Below are 21,661 nucleotides of genomic sequence, written 5' to 3' on the forward strand. Positions count from 1 at the left end.
GGGGTTAGTCAAGGAATAAGGAGCTGAGGATGCATAAGAATTTAAAACTGGCCTGTAATACAGCCCTTTGTTACTGTGGTGATCAGATGGTGGTGATAGGCATGTTTATTATTACATCATAGTTGCATCTTTTTTTTTTTTTGTCCGTTCCTGTTTTAAATACAAGTCTGTATTATGCTTGTTCTTTTTATAGCCAAAATATAAATAACTGACAAATTCACTAGTTACGTGACAAAAGGTTATGAGTTGTTGTAGATAGCAACAGTAAGTCTCTTTATGTGCCTATGTGTGTAAGTTCTGCCGCAAAGTCACTGAACGTTCCAGCAGGTTTTGTATCTGCACTGAGCGCATTGTTTTACTGCTCACGCTGTTTGGTTTATGTTTCCCAGTCTTCCATAGATGCAGTTCTTGGAGCAGACGCTTGGTATTCGAAGATGAGCCATGCTGGCTCATCATACTGTGAATTGTATTAGAATTGAAGACACCTTTTTAGAATATTAGATGTTGGGTTTATAACCATGTTTACTAGATTAACGCTAAATGTTTTCCCAGCATATTTAAGTGGGATGCTGATGATATCAGTGTTGATTATAAGAAATTTACTCCATGGAGGCTTAAAATCTGGTTTTGAGTAATTATTTTCCTCTCATGTACTTCTAACACTAGCCGTTCTTCACATCAAACTCTTCACTTACTTCTGCAGTCATCCAGAACTTGATGAATATTTCTGTTCATTGTCCTTGTCTTATTTATTTAGTTTCCCTGTTGGCCATTTTCTTTCTTCTTTCAAAGCTATGCAAGTCAGCAGCAGCTTTCAGATTTAAGGAAACCATATGTCCACTGTGTGAATAAAACGGGTTGTAGTTTATGGAAGAAGTGTGTCTAAGGCTGGGTTAGGATTATGTTTTTAATCCTTAACACAAAATAAGAGTTATTTTCTGAGAGGAAAGCATTGTACCTTTTAATTTATGTAGTTGGCACTGATTTCTGCTGAATCATGGAGGAAAATTAATTTTAGAAGTTCACTTGAACATTGAATCTTTTTATCCATATCCATATTTCTTCTCACTCACTGCAGTAACTCAGTTCAAAAGAACATGAAGCTTTTGTTTAATGATGAGAAAAAATGGAAAAAAAAAAGTTTTATCCAGCTGTTAATCATCATAGTAGAACAAATGTTATATACACAGTTCAACTTTAAAACAAAGGAGTGAAAAGCTGAGCTTTTCAGCAGGAAATAGTCATTCTTCTATCAGAATGGCAGTGCTGTGAGTGCTTCCTCTTTGTTCCTTTGAATGAAAAAGTGCTGCATCAGATTAACAACAAGAGCAGAAAGATTTTCTTTTTTCCTGTAGTCTTTGTATTTTGTTATTGTTTTTGCTTAAAGCAAAATTTGGGCCTTGCAATTTTGTCTTTTTGAATGCTGATACTTCCTGATTAGACCTAACATAGATTGGGGCGGGGGGGGGGGGAGTCACAGTTGTCAATGCTTTTTGAACACAACGTTCAAATTATTTCATAATAACGGAAACCAGATTATACCTCATTTAATTAATTTAACTTACGTTTCTCTGTGTGTATACACACACATATATATACACGCACACACTCTGTTTCTGGCATTATCTCTTTCTGTGGAATCGTACATTACTCTTACCTGCATTGTCATTGTCATATTCTCACTCTAGTAAAGCCTAGTAAGTAAATAAAAATAAAAAAAGTTTTCGAGTTTTGTTCCTGTACTTATATCTAGTGACCTGTGTTCAGTGCACTCTGTAGATTTTAATGTTATGACTAAATAGGATCTGTCTTCCTAAATGCCTTGAATCCTTTTCTAAGGATAGCTTGATGCAAGTAATTTTTTAATTTTTAAATGAGATACTTCATTAACAGTAATGATTTCATATGTTGAATACCACTAAGTAATTACAATATTGACTGAATGTCTGTGTTGGTGTTATAAAAGTTATAATTGTGCTGGCCAGAGTAGCAGATCACCCATGATGGGTTATGGCATGACATGGTTAGGGTGTCCAAGAACTGGTTTGAAATTTGTTTTCCATGTTGGTGTGCTGAAACTTGAATCTAATAACTGCTTAGATGCTTTGTCACTTGCCTGATTCTTTGTGTGTGCCAAACCAGTGCTTGAAAACATAACTGCGTTTCACAACTGTATTGCAGTAGGCACCATACCAACACTCAGAAACCATAAAATCTAAAGACAGAAGGATGGTAGGGCACTTACCCCAGCAGCATGCCGGGTTTTATGCCGCCTTAGTCATATGCAATTTGTTGAAGTGCCAGGTTGTAAATGAAACTAATTCCCAGTTCTGAGACAAAAAGTCTGAAAAAGCCAGTCAGAGCTTGCTCATAAAATAAATTGATTTTTGCAGTCCACCCGAACTCATCTGCAGATACTTCTTTTGTTTTGGAGGGGCATGGAAGCCTCTGAGAATGCTAATCTCAGGCCCAGCCATCTTTTAGGTGAAAACAGCTTTCAGACAGAGCATTTTTTTTATTACTGTAATTCCACCCACATCGTTGCCTTCGGCCCATTACATCCACTGGCAGAAAACAAGGTCCTATTCTATGTTCTTCATTCCTTCAGTTAATGCAGAGAATTAGGTTTTTCTCATTAGTGAACCATACAGCATGACGCCTGCTCGGATGCCAGTGGGAGGTAGTGGAGACAATGCATTTACATCCCAATTCGATCTAGGGATGGTTACTGGGAGGTTGAGAAGGCATGGCATCTCCTGCTAGGAGCACAACCCATCGTGGCAATCTCAGACTTTGTTCTGCCTGAAGAGAATAGACTCGCTGTAGTTGTTGACAGTAAACTTGTCTGATGGATTTTTCAGGAATAATTAGAATTGGTGAACTGTTTTGGTAGGAGGAAATTCCCATGCTGTAAATTAGGCAAAATACCTTCATTTTATTTTAAATACGTTGCACGTTTTTTAGAAAGTTAAGCAAAATTATCCTGTCTATGGAAGGTCTCTTAATCAGAGAAAACCAGAGTGGGCATTCTTCTCCAGACAGTCACTGACAAGATTGGATCTCTCTTGAGCTTACAAGCATGTTGATACATGCATGGCAGTGAGCCATGATCTGTGAACCTTCTTACTTCAACACAGGAAGATTTGTGAGGGACTTTTTTTTTTCCTGCTTGGATATAGTTTTATGAATATAACTATATATTAATTATAGTAATTTAAATTTGGGTAACTGTAACTCTGTCTGTGTAGACATGATTGTCAAAATGTTTTCAGTGGATGGTAATATATTAGTTGTATAATATATATATAGTTATCTGGAAATGGGTATACTGTTTATGATGAAGACTTAATGTACCTTTAAATCTGCAGATTTAATAACAAGTTTGGTACACAGTACTTGCTTGTTATGATCTGGTTTGATAAAACAAAGACAAGTGAAAATTAAGTAGAATATGCAAAATGTTACTGATTTGTCTTTGTAAGCATACAGCCTATGTTTTACTGACATAAAACTACCCATTCATCTGAAGCGAGTAACATTTATGGGTATTGGCTCACAAACAACGTTTTGTATCCTTGATTTTGATAGCTACAGAAGATCTTTTGGCTGCATCTAGGATGAAAATATTTTCCCTACTGTTATCTTTGAATACAATTTGTGCCAGATTTTAGTAGCCAGTAAAATAATTAAAAGAACACACTATTTTTTTTCCCAAAGCTTCTAAGAAGAATACAATTCAGGGAGTACATAGAGCACAGTACATTCATTAGATAATCTGAATTTTGATAGAGATACGATGAAATGTCAAAGAGAAATAACTCCCCAATGAGAGTCTCTAAGCTAAAGAGACCTACAAATCTAGTTTAAAAAAAGGAAATCATTAAAAAACCCTTTCAAATCTGAAAGAACAAGCCTCATTCGCTATTATTTTCCCCATAGCATTCCTGATTTCGTTGACCTCTGTAATACCCACAACAGTCATCACTTTTCTAGGTTAAAGATTTGGTCTGTTTAAAACGTCATAAAGAATCTGTTTCACCCTGTGGTTCATTATGTTGTTCCCTGGAGTTTTTCTGATCGTATTGTATCCTTTTTAGGGTTATGGTGCCCCAAATTACATGCACTTCAAGATACAAGTTTCCCATCATTTTAGTGTCACAGGTTTTCTATTTTCCTGTTATAATTTATAATATTCTAATTTTAATTTCTTTTTAAGTGACCGCTCTTCAGTGTTGTCTAGATATTTTTAGAAAACTGTTGACACTGACTCCATGAATTCTCTTCTGCGTGATGGTGGTGTAGAACCCATCATTATATATTTATGTTACAGTCATTTTACCCCTTAAGAATTAATTTACATTTATTGCTTGATGCTGCTGATGTCCTTTGCAATCAGTTTTAGCTTTGATTATGCTCAGTAATTTCTTCCTAGGAAACTTTAACTCTCTAACCACCTCTTTTCCTGATCTTTTATATGTTGAACTGCACAGATCCTTTGGGGCTTACATAGACAGTTAGTTTTAATCAGGTTTTAATCCCTGAAAAAAACTTCTCTTTTACCCTGTAACAGCTGGACAGCAACGGTCTTTGGTGACAGAGTTTTTTGAAAGCCAATTGAAATGCCAAGTTGGATGCCGGATCAGCTGCATGCGTACATGTCACGATTCCTGCAGAGGATCCTGGCAGACCTGTGACACTTGCCATTACTGGTTTACAAAACATGGAGGTAGGAAGGGACCTCCGGAGGTGTCTGATCCCACCCCCTGCATGAAGTTCCTGTGCTCAGGGGCTTTTTGTCCAGGTGAGATCTGTGTATCTCCAAGGATGGAGACTCTACGGCTTCTCTGGGCACCTGTTCCAGTGTTCGATCAATCTCACAGTAAATGATCTTTTCCTTACGTCTAGCAAGAATTTCCCATCTCCCAGCTTGTGTCTGTTGCCACAGACAGCAATAGTATGTTGTCCTACCCCTGCGTACCTCTGGGAGGGGTCTGGCTCGGCCTTCCGTGTGCTCTGCCGCTACGTAGTTAGAGGTGGCAGCCAGGTCTCCCCTTGGCCGCCTCATCTGAAGGCTGCCAGACCCTGTTCCCTCAGACTCTCTGGGTATGTCCTGTACTCCAGCCCCCAGCCAGCTTGGTGACTCACCAACAGCTGGACTTGCTCCAGTATGTCCATATCTCTGTTGTAGTGGGGATCCTGGGGTCTGGACGTGGTTTCACAAGGGCCGAGGGGAAGGGTTACCTCCCTCTCCCCGCTGGCTGCGCTTCTGCTGGTAAGGCCCAGCGTGCCATCGTCCTTGTTGCAAGGACACGCTGCTGAACAATGCGAGCACATTAAACATGTTTTCCCCCTTCAAGGTCTTTGTTGGCTCCCGTGATGTTTCCACATTTAACTGTATGCCTCTATTAATAGTTCAGCCCTTTTGCCAGTCTGCAGACCTACTTACAGAAGAATGTTATCACATTTGCCGTGTTTTTGTTCTCTTGAACCAAGACCAGTTTCAGCATTAGTTACACACCAGTAGTGTACGTGCTCAGCAGTTTCTGTTTGGATGAATTCCACCTGGTCCTGGTAACTTGTTTTTATTCATTAACCAGCTTGTTTTGAAATATTTCCTATGGACCCTTTGACATGACGCAGTTCTCATACTTTCCTCGTAAAAGAATTTTGAAAGTGAGCTTCTTTTAAGTTCTTCTGCAGTGAACGCTGATGCAAAGAATGCATTTGGCTTTTCTGCCATGCCTTTATCCTTCTTGTCTATTTCCCTCACACTTTGATCGTCTCCTATTGCTACAGGCACTAGCACACTTTCTGCTTTTCATATGTTTGAAAAAATACACTATCAAATATAATACTCTTTTTTTAATTTTTTTTTTCTCATAGTTTCCACTACTTCACTGATCTCAGAAGATTTTTATTGTTCATGTGGAAGCCTGTATTTGATTTTAGGACTTGTTACTAATTTTGTTTTTGACAACTTCCTACCTATATTTTATTCTATGGTTTTACGCTTGAGGGTGATGCACAATCTAATGTTTGTGTTTTTCTGTATGTAGTGCATAAAGATCATAAAGTTTATTATACTTTTTATGGGAGTACCATATTGTGGATTAAAGTTTGCTGCTGTGTTAAACATATTTAACTGTTTTACTGGATAAGTGTGCTTTGGAATACCCACCTGGTACCTTTGGTGAACATGCTTTGCCTCAGCATGGATATTGTGCTTTCTTTGCAGTCTGTATTCTCAGTCAGCATATTAATATCTCACCATGATTCAACATCTTTTTTTACAGTCAAGACATGTAGATGGAAAATTTTCTTGCTAATTACTTCTTAGGAGATGCTTTGCTGGTCCCAAAGTTAACTTTAAAATACTTACTGTATAGTCTGTGCTTATTTTACTTAAGGGAGACAGTGGAGACACATCGTTCTACTCTGTCACTTAAAATATTTCAAGTGTTGTGGAATATTAAAAACATTCCAGGCACCAGGTTCGGTGCATTTTTTTTTCACTGAGAACAGTATATTTTGTTACTAAGATAAAATAATAAAGCACTTTGTGTACTCAGCATTAGGGCTCTGGGATCTTTGGGCTGCCCAGATATGAGCTTGCATTTCCAGAATTTCAAGTAGATTCCTTAATATATTGAAATAAGTTGTGCACTCTTTGTTGCATTGAAAACATCTGTGAACATATTGAAATACTTATTTCAGTCATTGCTGGGGTTTCATGACCTACATGTTTTTTACACAGAGCTGGATAGAATATATAAAGGGATTGTAAATTTTTCTATATAGTGTCTTATCCTCTTCGTGTGACTCCATCTCATGTGCTGGAATGAAGCAAACGGGAACATTTTGGTAAAACGCAAGGTGGAGGCAAAGGGGAATTACAATTACTGTAATCTGTTTATAATATGTAGCTCCTGTAAAACTTGTTAGGAAATGCAGATCTGCATGGGTGTATATGAAACCTATCCAAAGAAAGGTGTACATGTAGGTATGTATATGTAGGAAGTAATTCCACGTGAAAGAATTCTAGATCTACACAATCAACATATTAATGCAGTTTTGTACAAAACAGAATACCTGTGTTTTAGGGATACTGGAGGCCCCATATGGGGATTACTTACGTGCTTTTGGGAGACAGATAACCCAATCATTCTGAGTCATTTAAAAAAAAGATAGTACTCTTCCAGTAGTCTTGAAACTATTTACTGAAACCTGGTGTCTTGTGAATTTTTGCCTTAGGTACACAGATTCTCTGCTTGTGTATTCGCAGTGCCTTTAAAGGTGTGAGTTCATACTTGTAGCATCAAATTTAAGGTAGTTACTGAACTGCTTATTTTCATTTGCAGGAAGTTACAATCTTTGAGACCTTTTTGCTCTGTTATACTTGGTCACAACTGACCACTTTGTTGAAAAGTTATAGTAAAGGGGTTTTTTTGGTTTGGTTTTTTTTGACCTTCATCTTGCCATGATAGCCCGAGTTCTGTTTTACTTATTAAGAATTATATGAATCACCATACCATGTGAGTAAGGCATGAGAGAAATCAGTAGTCCCAACTTTAAATCCTTCTTACTTCTGTGTTACCCTATTTAAAGCCAGACAAGCTTGTAGAAAACAGTGAAGAATTCAATGTAAATTATTTTTAATAGCCAGAGCTGCTTTTATTTTAGTACTCATGTTTTCACGTGTTTCATTTGCCTAGCTGACTGTCTCCAAAAAGACTTTGTAAGCAAAAAATGTGGTCAATTTGTGTTAGAACTTACATTAACGTTAAAAAAAAATAATAAAAAAAATAATCATAACATCACTTGCATGAATGAGGACATGGCCTGCCTCTAAAAAAGAAGAACATGTGCTAAAAGGAAAAAAGAAATTTGTGGTAAAAATGCAAGTCAGAAACTGGTTGGTGTGTCCTAATTATATTTGTAACAGTAAAATATTTAAACTGAGTTTTATTCTTTAAAATTCTCAGATGCAGATCGACATTGTGAACTTGCTGGAAGTCCTCTGAAGATAAAAAGCACCAGAAAACCACTGTCATGTATCATTGGGTATTTAGGTGCGTATCTGCCTCCAGAGAATAACAACCAAATGAATATTCAGTGTGTACTGATACTTAAAAATCCTATATGCATAGAATGAGAGATTTATGCTTTTAGCAACAAGAAAACTATAAAATTAATAAATTAATAAAAAGTCTGGTCTGCTATGAGTTGCAAAACTGCATGATTGAACTTGCGGGATGTAGGCAGAAGGCCTTCTGATACTGGTTTAAAATGACAGAGTGAAACCTGATGTAATTTACAATGTGAAAAATAGTCTGGTAGTCTAAATAAAAAAATAAGTGCTCAAAGGGGAGATATTCAGTATACTCAGTGGTGCTCTGCTGTGCCCCTTGAATGCACTTGTAATACTCCTGTGTACTTAAAATGAGGAGACCTCAGCCACACTTAGACACTGATCTTTTAATTTGATGACATAATTTTAAAGGATGTGATGAAATCTGTACTGATATCACAGCTAAGAGGATAACAAACTCACATAAGATAATGGGGAGAGGAGAAATCTAGTACTTGTGATTCCTTATTAAAAAAATGAAAATCATCCTCTTTGCAAGGAACCACCATTGACAAATATTTATACAGTCATATGAGAGTTGAGATACCCCAGAGGCTTTCTATTAATCCTCAAATGAATACAGAAATCAATCCATTGATCAGAAAAGCAGTGAGTAATTCTGCAGTGTATTAATCCCATTCTACAGAAGGGAAGCTGAGGGTGGAGCTCAGTCTTGATGTTTTGCTCAAAATTTCAATCAACAGGAGCTTTTTTTGTACTGGAACAGAGTAAACAATAACAGTCTCTTACTGAAATAGAAATCAGCTATTAATGTAGTTATAACTGTTCTTCCAGAACATCAATTTTAACAAAATCCAAACTTCAGAAAACTGGATAATGAAGAATTAATGCCCACTCTCACTGAATTTTGATTCCTTCTGCCCTGGAGTTTAAGAAAAAAGGCAGTGATAATTTCCTACAGGCATGCCAGCTGTGTGCGTTATGTATGTTGTCCTTAGAGTGGATGAGGAAAGGACTGCTTTGATTGACTCGGTGGAGCTGTGGTTGTAAGGGGAGGTAATCAGATGGGAGATGGTTCATCGGGCTGACGGGTCTGTTCAGTCAAAGGAAGAAACAGCAGCATGTGTAATCTTAGAAGATACTGCATGTTTTTAGTGCCTGGATTTTATTTAGTCAGTGAGGGGTTGTCTTGATACCTCTGGAAGCATAAGTCTGTAGGGTTAATGGGAGCAAATGGCTGAACAGTGTCAGACAGCATTATGTGTACTTAGGTGAAGGTTTTTTAGAAGATTAACAGTGCTAAAATATACCAGGTATCTGTAGAGTCCACTTAGCATTTGACGGCATGGGAAGTAAAGGTATCTCACTACATTTGATGGCAAATAATATGTGTTACAGGGATATGAAGGGTACCCAGTGTAGCTGAACACATGCATCTGAATTAGCTGTATAAGGATGGCTAGAAAATGGCTTTTTGTTTGCCATTTAGCTTGGTGGGGTTGTTTTTAGTTTAGTTTGTTTGTGAGGTTTTTTTTGTTTATTTGGGATTTTTGCATGTTCCAGTGAATAAGTAATGCTTGCATTATTTTTCTCATAAAACTTAGTATTAAATATCATGTCATAGCTTATACAGGAGGCATTTGTTTTCTTTTAAAAATTCCTTCCATGCCATTCCCACAGACATTTATTGGCATACAGTTAATCGTGTGTCTCGGGGCACTACCGTTTTCAGCCCTAGTGGTAAGGCAGAGAGGATTTCAGTGCCCTACACACCCTGCATCATCGCTTCCCTTTATCCCTGTTCTGCTTCTTGGCTGCCAGTTCCACAGGTGAGATAGGTTAAGCATTAAAAGTAGGCCCTGTCCTCTAGAAAGCTGGGGCTAATCCCCTCTAATCTCTTCAGTCATCACTGTGCTTACTAAACAAACCCCCTGAGGTGAGCCACTGACTAATTAAATGTCCTATATTACCTCCTAGTTAAGAGGAAACCAGGCTGACATTTCCAGCTGGGATGCATGTTGAGGAGATGAGATGGGAGAGAGGTGCAGCTGCTTAAGCACCTCTGGAATCCAGGATACTTCTTTAAGTGCCTCAGTAGGAAACTTCAGCTTTTCTTTGTTTGCTTTGGATGATTTATTTTTTTTGCCCTAGTGACATTAGTAGAAATGGGAGAAGTTTTTAGAGTTGTTATTTACTTATTGGAGGCTGCAGCTTGGTCATATAAAAAGGGTTCCTGGTACATCATTCAAGTATCGTTTCTCACTCCTGTTTTATTTTTATTTCAGAAATGATCATACAGTCTGAATGTGGCCAACTGGTTATTTGTTGTGTGGGTAAAGGGATAATTTGGGTTATTTGGATGCTATAGTTAGTTCTCTGAGTAGAAGATTTTCAGTGAAGTACTAGACAATAGAACAAGGATAGGCACAGCAGGAATTAAAAGATCCCTAATTACTATTATTCCATAATACAATAATATGATGGGATAATATAATTCAGGCAAAACCCCTGAAATGCCTCGTTAGCCCTCTCAGGTGTGATGAAGTAGCTAGTTAGAAAGTGCTGATCTAAAGCATGCTTCAAATATTTGAAGCAAGTCTATATGTAGAGGATGAGTGAGTGTAAGGTGTAAAGACCCCACAGGAAGGACTCAATCCATTGGGAAGTGGTCCTGGCTGTTTAATTAAGTTTGTTTCTAGAACTTAAAGGGAGAGCTTGGTCTTGCTACCTTCCTCTACTGCAGAAAGAGAGAAAGGACAGCCTTTGTGGTAAACTAATGGAGGATTAGTGACCTCCAAACTGAAGAAAAGTCGAAGGAAGAAAATGCTTCCTTCTTCAACTGTTTGCTCACACTGAAAATAGAAAATTACATCTCCTATATGCTGTAGACAGGAGGAGTTTATGAGTTGTTGTATGTTGGTGCAGCTGCTGGGATTACTGCAGTTGCTGCTGGAGCTCTTTGGCAAATAAGGTAGTATTTTAGTGGTGTTAGCCCTGAAAATTAACCATTTCCTTCAGAAAATTGGAAAAGATTGCCAAATGAACATTTTAGAATCCAAATTCCAATCATCTTCAGCAAACGGTGCAAACCTTTCTATTTCACTTTAAAGGTTTGCTTTAGCAATCAGTAGTGTTCATAACAATAAGCACGCCTCTGTTCCCATTTTGGTAAAAAACCAAAATGGACACTTGTTCTCTACAGCATGAAGAATGGGACATGCCATGAAATCTGCTGGGTGCGTGGTGTTCCTAAACTCTTTTATATGAAAAGCAGAAGAGTACTGCAGTGAATGGCAGTAAAAAGCTGTCATCTCAGTAAGTGGTGAGAAGATCGGTGACATCAGACTAGCCTTTACAGGTATACCCGAATTTACAGGACTGCCCTGACGCAATTACATGTACGCCAGCACTGTGCTATTCTAACACCTGTCTGTACACTACCATAGTCTTTCTTATCTGACCCTCTTGAAGCATCTTGGATGAGGGTGTTCATGCTTTAAGACTATGATTGCAAGCTCTGATCAAACCAGCGGTTAACAATTAAGCAAAGTCTTTTCAAATGTGAAAATTGTTGGCAGTGTCTCCTCCTGGCATGCTGTTCCCAGTGCAGCCTGGCCAAGTCACTGTGGCCATCCTGCTCCTTTCCACCTGTTTGGATACTGATGAAACTGTTTGGCTGTCCCACCTTTATGTATCTGCCTTTTAAAGGTTATCACAACTTCTCGCGGCACACCCCCAGCCTCCCCTGCAGCCATGGCTGGTTGCTGGTCGGGCTGGGTGGGCTGGGTACCTGCAGGCTGCGGGTGAAGGCTTGCCGTGGGAGCAAGAGCGTGAGGTTGGGCAGGCGGGCGCTCAGATATCAGACTTCCTTGGCATTTCTGAAAGAGGAAAAATCTGCTATCTCAGCAGACTTCAACTTTGTGCAATGATTTCTGTTTCTCCTGCTTGATAGCCGGGAATGGCAGAGGCTGGAGGGCCTCCTCCTTGGATACCTGGCCTCACTTTAGATTTTGCATATTCCCAGCTTCGATGCTTTATTTTATAAATGGAAAAGCAGAAAGCAGCACTCTTCAGGAGGTGGAAACCTGGGCTACAAATGAGAAAGTACTTAATTTTTGCCTTCTGATCTTACTTCTCTTGGGCAGCTGACTCTCCTGATCTGTCTCCCAGCCCCTCTGCCCTCAGTTCTCAGCCCAGAGGTCTCTTCTCCCTGGGGCAATCAGGTGGCCGGCTGTAATCGGGCTGCAAGTGCCTCGCAACCTCTGCAGTGCCAGCAGCTGGTGCCCTGCAGCCATGTCAGAGGGATGGGGACCTGCCCTCGAGCGGTCTGACATCCCTCACAAATCTGGGTCGGTCTGAGGGCATATACAGTGGTGGCATTTTGAACCCAAATGTGTGATGGGAATAAGTTAATTGGTTCAGCAAATGCCTGGTGAAGGGCAAGCAGACTCTACTGAGGCTTCCTTTTGCCACTTCTATCTGGCAGACAACAGAGAAATTTCCATACAGCTGTATCAGCTTTTGGCAAACACAGCAGCTGCCACCTTGAAGTGTGCTGGCCAGATGCATTTCGCTGCCTCTTACGCACCTTCCTTCCTCCTTCTCCAAAATAATCCTGCCCCGTGAACCATATTAGATACTCTGGTACGTTTGAAGCTCCCCAGTAATGACTCTGTATGGGAGTCTGGCAGTACCTGGGGAACCCACTGCAGTCTTAATGATTTTTGTGTTCCTGCTGCAGTTTTGGGGTACTTCTAGCTCCAGAGCTCTGCTGTGGCTGGCCCCCTGACTCTTGCACCTGGTGACCTGTGTTTGGGAAGATCCCTTAAAGCTTGTTGTTGGGACAGAAAATACTGAATAGCTTGAGGTATTGAGGTGATTTCACTATAGTAAAATGCTTTTATTTGCTTGCTAAAAAATCTGTAGGCATGTAGCTCCAATACAAACCTCAAAAAGGTAGGAAAATGTAAACACAGTCCTGTTTCAGATTGATTTGTATTATCTCTTCAACCTCTGAAATCCTTACATATCTACACCCGTAATATTGAACTTGGGCAATCTAAAGTGAAATAGATTTTTCTTACTTGGAGGAACTGTAGGTGTGAAGACTTGTGTTTGAATTGTTATTCAAGGTCCTGTAAACACACTTCTGCAGAAGAAACTTTCTTTCCTTTCACTGGAAATTTAAATGTAAATTTAATATGTTGAATAGACTATTTTTATTTATTTTTTAAATCAAGTATGTATAATTTCTCTCTCTCTCTTGTCTCAAACAGAGATTCATCCTGCAGTGAAACGCAATGTAATCAGGTCAACACCAAGCCTTCAAAGTCCAAGTGCAAAACGACTGCTTGCACCCTCCAATCACTCTTCATTAAGTATTTTGGGAAAAAGAAACTACAGCCATCATAATGGTCTTGATGGTATGTGAAGAAATATAAACAAAATATTCTTTAAGTCTCTGAATTGCAAAACTTTCTGTGGACCTGAGATGACATTAAATAAGGGGGTACAGACTGACCGACAAGTGTAAGACATGGATAGCGTGTGTATAGCATTGGTTCTTAATGCAGTGAATGGTGGTGCTTATTCATTGAACATGGATATATTAATGGCACCTCTTACAAAAATCCCTTTTACCATTTTTCTTAGTAATCTTGATATAAAAGGATGAGAAAAGAATAAAACAAATTTGGTGAAGGCAGAGATGCAACATGTTTTGTTTTGCCTTACTGCTTTGCGTTTTTATTTGAAGAAATATTTTGCAGAAATCTGCAAGACCCTTTGAATTATTCTGTGTGAAATTACTTATTACATACTGGGCCTGCTAGTTTACAGCCAGTCCCTTTGTTGTTATGTGAATTCTAAACACGGCTTAGTCTGGATTCTCAACAGTGCAATTGGTGATAGAGGGGAAAAAAACTTCTAGCATCTTGCATCCCAAGACCGGTGTCAAAGAGTTAGTTCAAACAAGAAGTAGTCCTGGCAATAAGGACTGGTGGAAGGCACTCCTTAGAAAGCGATTGTACCTGCATTTATACCGCTTGCAGAGAAGGAAGCGAAAGGGCTGTCACAGAGGTACAGGAGAGGCTTTTCCTGTACACTATGCAGCACCAGAGGTGATGTTTAAGCCTGTTGTATCCAGCCACTTCATTACAGTATGGTGCAAATAGAGAGCAGATATGAAGCTGTGCAAAAACTGATGGAAACTTCTGGGTAAGGCTAACTTTTCTCAAATAATCTTTATTTTTTATTCTGAAAAGTGACTGTGGATTACCGATATTTCTTTTTTTTTTTTTTAAATCATTAGCAGAAAGAAAGGTTTTCAACTGGAACTGTGAATAGTTTTACTTCATGTCCAAGTAAGAGGAGAATCCAGCAGGATATAATTTCTTTGCACTGAAAAGAAATGCAAGTGTTCCTGAACTCTGTTTTTGTGAGATGTAACTTCTGTAAGCCATTTGCTTATTTGTTGTGTAATTGAACAAGGTTGTTGAGATTAGAAATCTGAAAGAAGTTAGGCTCTGAAATAGACTGTTCAGGACACGATCTGCTCAAAAGAGGTGACTGTTTTAATGCTTCACAGAATAGGTCGAGGTAGAAATGAGAGGGACTCCCCTTTTAGACAAACTAATAGAAATAGTATTCCAAATACAGGAAGAAAAACTTGATCCATTATCCATCATCTTCCCATAATGATCATGTTTTTCTGTCATTGCCAATGCTATTTGTATCTTGCAGTGAAAATACCTACCGTACATTTAATAATACCTAGACAGAAATCACTACACACTTTGACAAGAAGTGGTTATTTAGTATACACAGAAGAGAGGATCGCTTGGACCTCTGCTTAGTGTGCAAACAGTCGTTACACAGGAGGCAAATAGCATGCGCGGTAACACAAGCTATTCGGTGGACCAAGATGACAACCATGTGACTTGTACTTGGAAGAAAAGATGATGACATTAATAGGCATAGCCATAAATGCTGAATTTCCACTATGATCTTTGAGTGTGAAGTTCTGCAGGGATGGTCTAGTAGTTGCTGCTTCCCCCTTCCACCAATGCTGGCCATTAGACTGGGCTTTCCATATGAGCTTTGAGAGATGAATGACTTTCACCTGGAAATAAAGATGATGTTACATTTCTACTGCAGAGAAAGCTGTAGCAATAAGTTCAAGATAAACATTATTATGATTACATCCCTCCTTCTGTCCCTATAAGGAGGCATGCTTGGAAGTCTAAAATTCTCCTTCTACTTAGTACGGATGTTCTCTTCAAAGTAAAGAGTGGATAAAACCAGTCATTAGCCACGCTGATTAGTTTGTATCAAACAGTCAGACAACTGTGTCAAGGCAATTTGCACAAAATCTAATTTGAAAAATTAGTATTGAGAACTGTAAGTCACTGCATTAGGAGATAACTATTTCTGCTTATCTAATCTTCTGTGAAAACACAACTTACTGGAAAGCATATATCCTAAATAACTGAAATCTGTATTTTGTTAGCATAAAAATGGCTATTTTAGTATTTAAAAATGGCTATTTTTGTTCTTATCCTAGCGCCTCTCTTTAATTAAAAGCCTGCAAATTGTAAATAAAATGCAAAGAAAAAGCAACAAATCAGTAGTAATGGTACTCAACAGCACAGGTCCTCTGTTCCTTTTGACTTAAAAATGATTACCTTTAATATTTACAATTTAACTCCTTCTCTGATTATTGGTAAATGTAAAATACATTTTTTTTGGCTGTAATTTATCCAGCTTCTCTTTAGTACACATCAAAAACTCAGTGACCAGATCAACTTGGGAAATTGTGGTTTCTGCGTAATTGCACTGACCACGGTGTGCTATTTGTGCAATGAAAGGTTTTACCAACCTCCAGACTTTTTGTGTTACTATAAATATACTAAAAGGCTTTTTTGGTTCCAGAATACTATTGATTGTTTCAGTGTTGACTGCGTTGTATCAATTAACAGTATCCAGAAAGCCTGCTATGGAGATGATGAAATATTCTGTCTTTCAGTGCATGTTTTCCTGAAATGAGCAAACAAAAAGTAGCACAGTGGGCTTATATTAAGTCTTATCTCTTGCTATTTTCATAATCTTAATGTTATTGACATAGAAATGTCTGCATGTTCAGGTTTGCTTTTTTCCAACAGTATTAGAAATTTGTTGTAAATAAGCCATATAAATATGTTTACTTAAGATATGCAATAATTTACAGCATTCAAGTAAATGTCACTTAGGCTTGCGTAAATATATATTTAGATTGGCATGTTTAAAGTCAGTCTTACTGCCTAGGTGAGTTGAGTGCTGTATTTTGACAGAATTTGTTATTAACAAAGTAATAATTATTGGCTCAGAAACAAAGCAATGTAATATGGAAATGGCACTTCTTTATGCCTGTATGGGGGAGTGGGGGAAGATTATGAGAAACATCTTTAATATATGGTTTAATGCTTTTAAGAGTAATAAACAAGAACATGATTAGCATTTCTTAGAGAAGTCTTATGTTGGCTTGAGTCTTGATTTTGGCCAATGCAGCACAAGTTTCCCTTTCAATTTTCCGTGGATGCACCTCCAGCAAGAGTCTGGTGCAACTGATAGGGGTGAGGGAGTCTGTCATTTCTGACTACTATTGCTCAATCTTTATCAAGAATGATGAGGGAACTCATTTATCTCTTCATAAATGGTGGGGTTTGTGCCCTGATGTCTTGCTATTAACTCATCTGAGTGTCAGTCACTGGTGGCTGACAGTTGTAGTTGTATGCATGAACCCATGCATAAGGCGTAGACTTAAGTAAAATTGCACTGCTTAAGCATTGTGTATTGTAACTAGATAGAAGATCTTGTACTTGTGTGTGTCCTTTATTGTAGGAGGAAGACTTTTTCTGGATGGTCTTAGAAAAGTATTTTTCCTTTTATTTTCAAACAACAGCAAATCTCACATTCTGTAGGATGGAATGAAAAATGCCAGAAAGCTTTTTTCTATTATGGAAAAAAATCACAGTACTTTGGGGAGCTTTTGTGTAATGTGCATGCTGGTGCTTTTAACTACCCTGAGATGCAGTATTTCCACTGCTGCTGAAAATAAAGTCAACACAACATATTTAAGTGGTTCTCAGCGGTGAAGACAGTCTCTTTCAAATGGGAAAATTCCATCTTCAGAAAATCACAACGTTGCAGAATGTTACGTATATCCAATTTTATGACTGGAGTTGACGCTGGGAAGATTTAGGTGTGACTGTAAAGTGCTTTGTAGATATTTTGAATCTGATCTTTAAATTACAGTGTCTGAAATTATTCCAAGCAATTACTTTCACCCACAAGCTGCTTAACTGTGAGCCACAGTACATCCAAGTAGTCAAGTTTCACATCATGCTATTGTTTTGGCAGGGTGAGTAATGATAATTTTCCTTATAATATTTGGAAAGATCAGGTAGAGGTATTTTACATGAGTATGATCTCTGTCAGCTGGCAGGCATTTCCTTACTTTTTACATGCATGAGAAGCAGAATATCCACAGGATGTCCAAGATACTAACGTCACTAATGAGGTACAGAAATCAGCCTGTGCCCATTGATACCATTTTCATGACCTATGGGCAGAAATAAGAGAACCGGTTGTTCATAGCTGAAGAGACTTTAATCAACAGCCCTGATCCTCCTTCCCTCTTCCCCTGCCCAGACCTTTAATGCTGTATTTCAGGCTGAGATGTCCTGATGCCTTCAAGAGGATTCTTTCAACAGTCAAATTCTGTTCCTGGATATACTGAAGTATGTAGCTGTATCTAAGAATGAGACAGGAATTTGGGGGTCCATTTTCCTAGCAATGCGCACATCTGTGGTACAGCAAGATGAGAAAGTGACATGAGCAATTTGGCAGAGGGAGAAAGACCTCAATAAAATGCACCCTCTCTCTTAGATGCTGTTTTGGTCAATCCTTCTCTCTCTGCTTATGACTAATGCTATTGAGGAGATAAGCAAGGAAGAAAGGCTTATGTTTCACTCCCATCTTTCCACAGGGAATCTGAGACTCTCCTTTGAGAAACACATGAAAATATAAGCAGCCTAACTGACAAGGAGGGAGACTGGAATCTTTCCTGCCCCAAATTTTCTTGAAACAGAGAACGCAGTTATAATATGTGCTTCATTGTAATTAACTTCACATAACCCTATGTGAAAGTACATTAGAAGGAAGGAGTTTTCACTGTAGGATGGAATTTCTCAGCAGAGGGAGTTGGTTTTTTTCAAACATGTCTGATCGTTGTTACCACAATACTGTTTTTCAGTAGAGATGGAGATGTTCTACTGTGGTGGCAGGCTAGCAGCATGAAATTCATACCAAAATACATCTGGCACTCCATTCCTTTAAAAAAATAAAACCTTAAATTTTCTCTTACATATTAATAAACTATAAACCTACCTAAATTTTTATAAACCTCATTTTACATACCAATGATTTCCAACTGAAAGAGCAGAAATGAGATGTGATAAACAAGCTACTATGTGAATCCACTTTTGCTATTTCTTCCATGCTGAAACACAAGTATGATTAATGTTGAACTGAGTATACCCACTCTTCCCAAAAGTGAGAAACAGAAGTTATATATTGTTCCACAGTCAGTTTTTCCTCTGAAATGTACTTTGGGCATGTGCGTTCTAGCTTTGGTCCTTGGTATAGCCAGCAAACAATTTGAAATATTTGGCGACAGATCTCTTACTGAAATGTGTGCATTGATATCAATGGAAGTGCAAGCATTTTCTCTCTGGAAAAATTGATGTTGTGTTACTGTCACTTACTGGAGAAGCAGAGGACTATGAAAAGGGTGTTTATGACTTTGGGTTATTTCCCAACATATATTACTCAGAGTGCTTATTCACGTCATGATATGAAATACTTTATAGTAAGAGCCTTGTGCCTTTCTATACAAAGTCATTAAAGCCATCTCAGACCCTCAAGAGATTAACCTATCAACCTTTTAACCTTTGATTTTTGCAACTTGCACAAGAGTAGCCAATTTCTGTCCATTTTCACTGTCTAATTGGAAGCAATCATTTTAAATATTTAGTAGAAAACTAAAATGCTCTAAAGCTTGCATTTCTGTGGTCAGTATATTCACTTGTTTTTGCAGAGGTACAAATGATGATACTGGAGATGATGAACTAGTGACAACTTCCAGACCCCAAATTATGTACATGGAAAATTACCAGCCTTAATTACCCCAGGGTGTTACTGCTGACATTGTCAATCATTTGTAGAACTAAGCTACTACAACTCATGTTTGCACATCTCAAGCCATTTTTTTTTTCTATTTAAATTTTTGTATTATAAACCAATGTTTTTCCTTCAGTTCGTTTACAATGAGTTGATGATTCCCCCCTCCCCACTTTGGTCTTCATTCCTCCAACCCCAAATGAAAATGACATTGTGACTTAACACAAAAAATAATCAACTAGGAGGAAAATACTTTTGTCCAAAAAACAGAAGAGAAATATCTCCCCCCCCCCAAATTTCTTAAAGTTGAGAAAACAATTTATTGTCTTGCAATGATAAATGTGCAGTCATCATTTGCCTACACTGAATTCACATTACAATTATCTTCCAAGTATTTGAGGTTCTTTGATTACAAATAAAAGAACAGTCTTCCATTCTGTGTCTGAAGGCTGCTCCAATTGCAGAGTATTCTTTCAGTGGGTAAAGGTAAGCAATGTGACTTATATGAAGAATTTGGTCACAGGAGGACTTGGAAGGAGCAAAACCATTTCTGCAAACCCGTTTCCTTGAATTTCCTCTGAGAAAGAACTGTTCCTAAGCATTAGCATAGCATATCACTGTGTTGTGGATTTTATAAATATAGACAGTGATTGCTTTTGTTTTGCCAAAGTCAAAACACAATTTCCATTCAACTGTAGTTCTCAGGCTTGCTGTATCTTGTGAAATGTGAGTTATTTCCAAGGGTGCAACTACATTAGAAATTGAATAGGGGATTTTTTTTTTTTTTCTTTTATTTCCTTCCTTTCAAAAATGTATCTTTGGATTTGTAAGGCTTCTTTGCCTACATTTGATTCACAAAAAGCCCCAAACGAGAATCGCATTCATGCTTTGATGCACCACTTTGAGTGTGCCATACATTTTGTTGTACTAAGAAATGAATGCTTATGAAAAGATTACAGCATTGTATCTCTGTATTCACCAGTGTAACACATGCTTCTGATAACTCTGATAACAGCAGGGGTTAGGAAGAACAAGCTACGTGGGATCACAGATGAAGGAAGGGGCACTTCATGATGAACTGCCCCATTTCTACTGCTGAATCAGTGTTTCTTTTTTTATATATAGGTAAAATGTAGGCATGAAATTGCGGTAACACTGGCTTTTCTAATTGGCAGAATAAATCAGCTCTTAAAACAGCAAACAGTAAAAACAACACTATAATTAAGTTAGCATTTAAAACACAATGCAGATAACCAGAACCTAGTTCCTGGAATCACTACTTTCGCCTAGTATTATTTTAAAGAATTAAAGTTGCATAAAGAGAATCCTGTCTGTTGGATAACAGGATTAGCAGCGTATTACCTCATGAATTACGTATTCTGGATTTGAGATCTGGAATTCATACTTAAAGTGCTTCTGTGTATGATTACTGTCAAGTAGGTTGTTTATTTTTTGTAAGCTGTGATTGCAGAGCAATAGTTCTTAACAATTTTAGTACATAATGCAGTAGGGAAGGCACCTTCAGAAAGTGCTTAGGCAGTGTAACTGGAAAGATCCTGCGTCTGGGGAAATTCTTTGTGATAATTCTGTTCGGTTTTGTGCTTTTTGCTTTTCTCATCTCTATATTGTGTCTCCAGTGTTTCAAATTTCTGTCTTGGGAGACTAAGGGTCTTCCTCAAATTAAGTCAAAGTCATTCTTAGTATGATTATAAGATAGATATTATTTTTTTTAATACTACTTTTGAAATAACACTTAATGTCACTTGTTCCATTGCTACAAACTGGTAGGAAAAAACCAATTACATTTGGTTACTTAAAATATTCATAACCCAAGTGGAGGAGAAATAATGAAACAGTCTTCCTTTCTCAGCTTATTTCATAAGGTGGTCCATCCTGGGTGAAAAGGGTCTTTATAGTCTTATGCACTATGATAAGCTGGGAGTGTTACTAGGATTAAACACCTCTGCTATTGCCTGTCTGCCTTTATTTTCCGCATGTCTAAATGACATTATCTTGAAGCATATTTATAGTTTGGAAAAAGGGCACCTTCCACCCACTAGTATTGCTCATGACCCCATTAATATAAAAGAGAAAGATGAATATCAGATAACTAAGTTTCCTATCAGCAGAACTAAAAACCAGCACATGCAACACATGAACAGCTGGAAGAGGACTGGAGTGTTATTAAGGATGTGGTTTCTGTCCTGGTTTGAAGAACTCTTAAGGGAAAAAATAATAATATGTTGCTGGGGAATAATATGTAAACTTGAAATAATTCTGTAGCTGGCACCAACCCTTAGCAGTGGACTTTTTCAGATTTAGCCTTAAATGGTTTTACAGTGGGAAATTTTATAG

The 21,661-nt window shown here is 38.0% G+C and overlaps 1 protein-coding gene across 2 annotated transcripts in view; it reads left to right on the forward strand.

Annotated features, from left to right (window-relative positions):
• Positions 1-21,661, forward strand: part of MTA3 (metastasis associated 1 family member 3) — a 141,414-nt gene that overhangs the window by 87,231 nt on the left and 32,522 nt on the right. For both annotated transcript variants that reach the window (XM_052805898.1, XM_052805899.1), the window contains exons 15-16: positions 7,983-8,069; positions 13,366-13,512. In XM_052805898.1, the coding sequence (XP_052661858.1) occupies positions 7,983-8,069; positions 13,366-13,512 (234 nt within the window). The remainder of the gene's footprint in view (positions 1-7,982; positions 8,070-13,365; positions 13,513-21,661) is intronic.

This window comes from Harpia harpyja, chromosome 13 (assembly GCF_026419915.1).
Source record: "Harpia harpyja isolate bHarHar1 chromosome 13, bHarHar1 primary haplotype, whole genome shotgun sequence".
Taxonomy (NCBI): Eukaryota; Metazoa; Chordata; class Aves; order Accipitriformes; family Accipitridae; genus Harpia; species Harpia harpyja.